At 53.2% G+C, this 8,771-nt stretch overlaps 1 protein-coding gene across 1 annotated transcript in view; it reads right to left on the bottom strand.

Moving 5' to 3' along the window:
* Nucleotides 1-1,712: 1,712 nt before the first annotated feature.
* The window catches only part of NRN1 (neuritin 1), a 10,594-nt gene continuing 3,535 nt past the window's right edge, over nt 1,713-8,771 (bottom strand). Inside the window, exons 2-3 of the mRNA XM_068670800.1 lie at nt 5,656-5,800; nt 1,713-3,073 (exon numbers count right to left, since the gene is read on the bottom strand). Coding sequence (XP_068526901.1) covers nt 2,842-3,073; nt 5,656-5,800 — 377 coding nt within the window. The 3' untranslated portion in view covers nt 1,713-2,841. The remainder of the gene's footprint in view (nt 3,074-5,655; nt 5,801-8,771) is intronic.

Here is an 8,771-nt window from a genome sequence, read left to right as displayed (position 1 = left end):
TTATTATTATTATTTACTAGGGTTCCTCTCACCGTTTCAACGGTGCATTTTTTCCCTCCCCAGCTCCCCAGGCTCATGTTTACCCAGGAATTAAGGGGTGCTCAGAGGCTTGAGCCTCTGCACCTTTTGCTAAAGCAGCCGCATCCCCGCAAGCCCTACAGGTGCAAGGAGACAGAGTGGGGGCGACCCAAAAGCTCCCGACCCCGCAGCGAGCCCAGACCCCGCCGCCCACCCCCCCCGACCCTTTCGGCTCCTTTCTCCCCGTTTGCAGCCTTTTTCTCACTCGCCTCAACGGAGGGCTAATTGGGGGCTTTGCTAATTACGGAGAGATCACTCATTAGTAATTCAATCTCACGAGCTGCTAACTCGAGCCCTCTAAAATCGCCCCCGCAGTCCCGGAGGCTGGAGGTTTCTTCCGAGGGGGCGAGGGAAAAGCTCGGGGAGACCCCGGGGGACGCCGGCAGAGGGGGGGCAGGCACCGGGCACCGGGTCGCGGTGGGCTGCGGGGTCCCTGGCAGCCCCCCGAGGGTCTCCCTCTGCCTGTCCCCCCCCCAGGCTGGCATTTCGTGCTGCGGGAAGTCGCAGCCGCGGTGCCTGACCTCATGAATACAGAGATGCGCGCAGAAAAATCAATTTAGGTCTGGAGCCTCTGTGGGGAGGCAAAATAACCCAAACCATTTAAACAAAGCTCCGCTCTCCAGGGTTTTCCTTTCCCTTTGCTGGCGGTGGGGATGAACCCTAGAGGGAGGGCAAGGGAAAACGAAACGCGAGCAGACCTGTGCCTTCCAAATGGAGGCGAGAGGCTCCGCAAAGCCCCCCCGACGCACACATAATGTACTTTAGCATTAAAAAATCAACATTGCTTCCAGTGGTAAAGGCGCCCGGCTCCGGCTCCTGAGCGCATTCGTTGCTGGGATTCAATCCGTTTGGGAAATGCAGATTGCCTTGCGCCCCACTGTTTGATTTATGAGCTGTTCGGTTTGCCATTGCTTACCCATCACATTGAGCACCCCGGGAAGGACGGGGAGCAGGGAGAGGGGGCGAGGCAGGGAAAATCCCTGGTACCATGCCCCTTGCCAGAGGCAAGTGCCCGTGCCGCAAAGGGAGAGTGCCCACCCCCTAAAAAATATCGCCTGGCGGCCCCTGACCCCCCAACACCCCCCCTAGCCCCGGTCGCCAGCTGGGCTCTCGCCTCGTAGGTAAGAAGGAGGTGTTTACTCTTTGCTGTGCATTTCTCTATAGAGGCACCAGGCGCCTATAAATAGAGCAAGCTTCTGCCGCGAAATCAATACCCCGGCCCCCCCTTCCCCTTGCTCCTTCGGCTCGGCAGCCTTATTAATTATGAAAGGGCTCCAGCTCCGCAGCCTCCGTCCTTAATGGTGGTTGCTGCCTCCCTCCCTGCCTCCCTCCGCCGGCCTCGCACCCGGCCGCCCCTCGCCTTGGGCTTCGGGGGAGGCGGAGGAGGCTGGGAGGATTTACAGAGTGTATTTAAGAAATTGGGAGGAAAAAAAAAAAAAAGAAAAAAAAAAAGAAAAAAAAAGAAAGAAAGAAAAAGAGAAGGCCCAGAGTAAGCGATTCAGCGGTTCTGTCCTTGTGTGAACTGAAATCGCCGTGTTCATCAAGGGATCGGGTCTGGATTTAGCCTTCCTTGCCTTAAAAGCCCTGTCCTTCTCAAGGTACTCCCGGCAGAATTTATAGAAAGGACGACACCCTTATTTCAAACAATATTTTTTATTTTATACTTCTGTCTATACTTTGTAGCAAATCTTTTTTTTTGTTATTTTTTTGCTGAATTGACTTTATAATAAACTTCTTTTTTAAATTACATTTTTCTTCTCTTTTAAAATCAAAGCTCTTTTTTTTTTTTTCAAAATCATTTGCTGTTGTTATTGTTTTTTGTATTTTTTTTTTCTTTAGTTTTACATTTAAGCCCCCCTTTTTGTGATCTCTATTGTTGGATAATCAGGTATTTTACTGGTATGTGTAACATCTAAAACAAAGAGGAGGAGAAAATTAAAGGCAGTGAATTCGGAAAGATGCCTTCGAACAGCAAGTAAAGGTAACTCTCGGAGATCTGTTAGCAGCATTCCTTCACTCCGCCGGGCACCGAGACACATCTCTGTCTTTCCTTCGTCCCTTTCTTCCTTCCTTCCTCTTTTAACCGTTCGTTTCCCACTCTCTCGCTCTCTCGCTCTCTTTTCCCCTTGAGAAAATGCGCTCTTTTAATTTATTTATTGATATTATTATTATTATTATTATTTTGCAGTGGGATGACCAAAAAACAAGCGACTGTGGAGGAAAGATGAGAGATTGTGAATTATTCACCATATGCTTCACACGTGGACATCTACCTTGGATTCATCGCCAGTGCCTTTTTTATTTTTTTCTCTTTTTTTTGTTCTCATCTCGCATAATGCCACATTTTTAGAGGAGCCCGTGGCCTGCCAGGGTTTATCCTGGCAGAGTATAACGTTAGCGTTAGGTGGCCCAGAGCCGTTCCTGAGATTTCTTTTGCACAACGAGGGCTCGGGTTTTTATTTTTATTTGTTTCTCTTTTTGATTTGAAGCGATAGTAAAGCTGAGGTCCGATTCGGGCTGCACGCCGCTGCCTGTTTGGTAACATTTGGCAAATAAAACACACCAAAAGAAAAAAAAAAATAAAAGAAAAAGGAAAGAAAGGGAGAAAACGCTTCCACAGTCCTACACGGGTGTTTCACCACCATCAGCCACCACCACCATCATCAACCACAGAAAAGCACAACGTCCCCAAAGCAAGGGATGGACACTTCCTCGAGAGATCCGGCACATGGAGAGGGTGTGGGTGTGGGTGTGCTCGCCCCCCTAAAAAGGCAGCCAGGTCACTAGGGCGGCCCACAGAGCCGCCAGGAGCACGGGCAAAGCCGGCGGGAGGAGGGACGATGCGGCGCCGCTGCCGCCTCCGCACAGTTCAAATAAGCTGCCTTGGAAATCGAGGTTTTTGGACTCCCGTCTCAATTTCTCCCAGAGGTCTGTCGCTCCTTCCTGGCAATCGGTGAGCGCTGTGAGGGTGCAGGCGTGGAAATCATCCCAGTACCTGCAGGAGGGGAGAGCAGCCGGCGTCACTACAGGGCACGCACCCGCCCGGGGGGGGTTAAGGGACCCCGGCCGCACCCTCGACCTCCCGGAATCTGAGCATCCCCTCGGAGCGAGCTCCTCCCCCCCTCAACCCGCGCCCCCCGCCTTCCCCGGGCCGCCCCACGCACACGCTTTGCTTTTGGGGTCGGGGCTCCCGCGGGCAGGGACGCGATGCTGCGAAAATGACTCGGGGGAGGGAGGTGTGGGGTGTGCTGCCGCAGCGTGACTTCGCCTGAGATGTGTCTGGGGGAGGGACGTGCGCCCCCCGGCTGGCAAAAGCTAGCCTAGGAGCCCACGGACACGTCGCGGGTGGGAGGAGGAGGAAGAGGAGGAGGAGGAGGAGGAGGAAGAGGAGGAGGAGGGAGAGGAAGGAGCATCCTCCCCTCCCGGGCGGCTCACGCAGCGGCGGGAGGACTCCCCATCCTTTGCCAAAGCTCCGTGGGCCGCGGGGGTTTCTCCTTCCCCAGAATAATTTCTATCTCTTTCCTCACCCTTTTCCTCCTCCTTTTAAGTCCCTTCCTCCCCCGGACCGGGCAGGGGTTTGCCCTCGGGGCAGGCCCCGTCTCACTGCCCCATTTTCCTCCCCACGTCGGGTCTATGGAACCCCCCCCCCCATCTATTTCCCCCTTTTCTCAAGGCAGGAGCCTACAGATTTGGATATATTTTTTTAAAGTAGTCCTGCGGCCTCTAATTTATGAGCACTCTACGCTGGTTGTAGACTCCCAATGTTTGCTACATTTGTAATAAATAATGAGATACTGAGAAGCCAGAGTCTGAGAGTGTGCCTCTCCTGCAGTATTTCTGCTGTAATTGCATCTCCCAAAGGAAAATTAAATCTTTTCCAATCTTCTTTCAATACACATCCCAGTGAAGGCGATCGGGTGGTCGGGGGAAGGGAAAAGAGGTGCTTGGCACAGGTCGGGACCACCTCTGGTCCAGCACCCCTGGCCAAAGGACATTGCATCAGGATCTCGCAGCTCCTGGGTATTTAATCCTCATGTGGGACACAAGGTGAACTGCAGTCCAGCATTTCCAGCAAGGTGTCAGCCTTAGTAGGTGCAGGAAAAGTCTTGCTTGGCTCAGAAATCTCTTCATAGGAAAAAAGGAAATGAGGGTTACAGGGGTCTTCTCTTCTCTTCTCTTCTCTTCTCTTCTCTTCTCTTCTCTTCTCTTCTCTTCTCTTCTCTTCTCTTCTCTTCTCTTCTCTTCTCTTCTCTCTCTTCTCTTCTCTTCTCTTCTCTTCTCTTCTCTTCTCTTCTCTTCTCTTCTCTTCTCTTCTCTTCTCTTCTCTTCTCTTCTCTTCTCTTCTTTTTTCCTTCCCCCACTTTTTATCTTTTTTCTCTTTTTTCTCTTCTATTCGTTTTCCTTTCCTTTCCTTTCCTTTCCTTTCCTTTCCTTTCCTTTCCTTTCCTTTCCTTTCCTTTCCTTTCCTTTCCTTTCCTTTCCTTTCCTTTCCTTTCCTTTCCTTTCCTTTCCTTTCCTTTCCTTTCCTTTCCTTTCCTTTCCTTTCCTTTCCTTTCCCATCACACTTTCCCATTTCCCAATCTTCGTTTTCTGATTTTCATGGAGCAAACCCAGAAGAAAAAAAAAGTATTCCAAACATATTTGTATCTAAAGTCCTAATTTCGTTTTAAATATGACTCTTTCTCTCTCTCTGTATATAAATATATGTTTTCCAGCGAGGTGAGTTTGTGCTGGAAAACCGGGAGACCAAAGAACAGCCTGTCCAGCCGGATTTTTCCAAATAACGAAAATCCCTGCTTGTGCCTCCCTGCCCGGCAAGCGAGACCCCGAAGCGGGGTGGCTCCCCGGCCCCCTGCAGCCGCCCCGTTTCCCTCTGTCCCTGCCCCTTCCCATCCCTTCCCTCCCCTTTGGGCCGGGAGCGGGGCCGGGGTTTTTCCGCGGTGTTTGCCCCTGGGGAAGCTGCTGGTAATGGGGTGGGCAGGGGGGCCGGGGCAGGAGGGGAGCAGCGGCTGGGGCGGCCGTGCCTGTAGGGCTGGGTTCGCGTTGTGGCCGTGTCGGAGCTGAGCTCTTTGCTCTGCAGCTGTATTTCGTTTCTCGAGCAATCGCCTCCTCCCCAGCCGGCGGGCGCGGGGCTCAGTTAGGGCCAGGGCGATGGGCGCAGGGAATGCCCGACCCCAGAGCAAAGCGGGGGGCAAGAACAGAAGCGAGGAGCCGAGGGTGAAGAAACAAACCAAATCAAACCAAACCAAATCAAACCCAACCAACCCAACCCAACTCAACCAAAACCCTACCCAACCCAACCCAACTGAATCAAACCAAACCTAACCCTACCCAACCCAATGCAACCCATATGATTCACGGAGGAGAAAAATGAAAAAAAAAAAAAAAAACGCAGTAAAAACACTCTCCAGACTCCGCTGTTCCCCAAACCCGGCCTGTCCCCACGGCACGGCGCTCGGAGGGACCGGTGGGCAGAGGCAGGGCCCATAAAGCACCAAACCCCGCGTTATTCCCTTATACTTCGCCCCCCTTCTCACCCCGTCCCCCCGTCCCCGAAGGAGAGAGGAAAAGACCTACGCGCAGATCGTTTGGAGATTTCTCTTGTCGTCCAGGTCCTGCGGGTAGTTGGCCATGTTATCGCCCAGCCGCAGCAAACAGTCCGAGAAGCCCCTAAAGACCGCATCGCACCGCCCTGCCGCTCTCACCGCCTGCACCAGGTAGGCTGCGGGGCAGGGGCACAGGTCAGCACGGCGGCATCCACCCTCCGACCCCCCTTGCCCCTTTTCTACCCCCTCCCCCCCCCCCATGCAAGGAGTGGTGATGCGGGAGGAGGAGGAGGGCGCAGGGACTGAGCCCGAGTGGCCAGCGGGGACACGGGACAACGGGGACATCAGTGCCTTGTGCTGTTTAGCGCTTTTCGGTGCCCCTGAATTAAAGACATTGCTTTTTTTTTTTTTTTTTTTTTTTTTTTTTTGAGGGGCGAGGTGGAAGGGGGAGATGCGGAGATGAGCTGCCTGCCGCTCCCCCCACTCGCTCCTTTGTTAGGAAATTCCGGCGTGCGGCAGCGGGAGCGCTTCTCCGCGCCCTCCCGCACACACACACACACACACACACACACACGGGTCCTCGCTCGGCAAGGGGCGTGCAAGGCGCGGAGGATGAGATAAATAAAAAATAAAATGAAATAGGACAGGATAGAGTAGGATAGGATAGAGTAGGATAGGATAGGATAGGGTAGGATAGGATAGGATAGGATAGGATAGGATAGGATAGGATAGGATAGGATAGGATAGGATAAATAAAATAAAATATATATGTGTAAAAAAAATAAATAAAATTAAATTAAATTAAAATAAAATAAAATAAAATAAAATAAAATAAAATAAAATAAAATAAAATAAAATAAAATAAAATAAAATAAAATAAAAGTCACCAGAAAGAGCTGCGATAAAGACACGAGAAGAAGCATCCCCCGCGACTGCTCACACAACTAACCAAATACCACCAAGCCCCCTCCCCAGTCGCCTGTGACAGAAACGTACAGTGGGATGGGATGGGATGGGATGGGATGGGATGGGATGGGATGGGATGGGATGGGATGGGATGGGATGGGATGGGATGGGATGGGATGGGATGGGATGGGATAGCTCCTTCTGGGTGCCGGCTGCCCCCGGGTGCCCCGAGGGGACGGGAGGGGACACGGAGAGGTTGATGGCTCCCTTCCCACACACGACGAGCCTCCCCAGTGTCCGTGTGCCCCCAAAACGGTGTGCGCACGGGCAGGTCGCAGGTCCTGGGAGCACCTGCGGGGGCGGCAGGGGGCTGCCCCCCACCAGGGGGGGTTCCCAAGGCCGGGAGGCTGCGCTGGGGCCGGGGTCCCCTCCCGAGTCCCCCTCCCGGGACAGGGCCGGGCCGCGGGAAGGCTCCGTTTCAGGCAAGGTCCCCCCTCTTTTGTGATTCACCGGTGACACGACTCCGTGGTCCCTCCCCTCCACACACCCCCCCGGCACCGGCCGTCACATCAAACCCCAGCAGGCTACGGGAGGGGGGAAAAAAGCCGAGCAAACAAACCGGGAAGAAGCGCGGAGCATCCCGAGGGGAAAGCGGCCCCATTAAACCCAGTTCCAGGGGCGAGATGGGGCGGGGGGAAAGCCGCACAAATTCCTCCCAAAACGTGCCGGGCTGCGCTGAGATGCGGGGTCCGAGACGGAGCCCGGGCCCTGGTGGCAGGGGGACGGATTGGGGGCGAGCGGGGTTCAGAGCATCCCCCCGCCGCCACCCAGGGTACCCCTGTCCTCAGACCCTCCACCAAAATAACAACGGTAATTAAAAGAGGCGCAAGCGGGGCGTCCTGCTCGCTTGAACGGCAGCGGGATTTCTCTTGCACTCGGTCTTTTTGCCGTGCCCCCGAGCTGCCCCCCCCCGTCCCCCACATCCCGCCCTTCAAAGCCCGGCGTGCGCAGCGGGTTGCGGGACCGCAGGGGCCGTCCGCAGCCCGTCGCATCCCTGCCCCAAAGCGGCTCCCTGTCCCCGAAGTCCTCCTGCCCTTCAGCCTCGGCACCCTCCGCGGAGCCTCCCCCCCCTGCACCACCTCTGTCACCTTCCAAAATGTCAGGGATTTCGGGCAGCTCCCCGTCCCCACCGCCCAAACGCAGAACTCAGGGATTATTATTATTATTATTATTATTTCTTTTCTCCTCAACGCACCGAAATACCCACGGAGGAGCACAAAGCCGAAGCTCGGCGTGCCTAAAATCCGTCCCCCGCCGGGGCACCGCAAAGCGGCCGCACCGCCAGCACCTCGGCGCTGTGCGGCAATTTTGGGGGGGAACTTTCCCCAAGCCTGCCCGTGCTCGGGGACGGCGGTTCCCGGCCACTCGAGCCGCCTTGGGGGATTTCACCGTCAAGAAAATCCTCCCTCGGCTGAGTCAAAGAAACGCCAATGAGAGCAAGTCCTCCTCCTTCTCCAGCCGAACAAACAAACAGAAACCGCAAGGACTGAAATTTAGGGTAGCATCCAAATAATACCTCCTTCCCCTTTCTTTCTCTGTCAGTACAGAAAATGGCCTTCTGAAGAGTTCAGCATCAGTTAAAATGGAAAGGTAATACGAATTGAGGGGGTTGCATCGCACAGCCACATTTTCCAGAGGTCATCGTTTCATTGCAATATTTCTTTCATTTTTTTTTTTTTTTCTTCTACCAATGAGGAAATATTCGAAGCATTTTACCTCCTTCTTTCCTCCCTTTCGTGTTCTCCCTCCCTCCTTTTTTTTCCCTTTTTCATTTTTTTCCTTTCCTTTTTTTTTTTTTTTAATTTTCTTTTGATACCCACAAAATGCTGCAGAGGTTGTCTGGAAAGGAGGGTGACCGAGAGGAAGGATCTCTAAATAGCAATGCTGAGTATTTTTTACTGTAGCAGGATTCCTTTGCAGGCAAATATTTTCAAGGTTCTCTTCACACCTGCCAATCCGGATAAGAAAAGCCGTGCTTTAATCGCCCTTTCATTGAAGCCCAGTTTTAGATCATGCCCGGGAACATACGTATTCAATACATATTCTTTAAAATTTGCCTGTGCAGGACTCAACTGGCCGTTAACTTGGACATTGCCGAATGTCTGCAACTCAAAAACCACTTCAGCAAAAAAATGCTGAATTAAACGAACCCGAGAGCAAACCAACAGAAAAAGAACCATC

This window comes from Anas acuta, chromosome 2 (assembly GCF_963932015.1).
Source record: "Anas acuta chromosome 2, bAnaAcu1.1, whole genome shotgun sequence".
In the NCBI taxonomy this organism is placed as follows: domain Eukaryota; kingdom Metazoa; phylum Chordata; class Aves; order Anseriformes; family Anatidae; genus Anas; species Anas acuta.
This window is presented reverse-complemented; position numbering and strand designations above follow the sequence as displayed.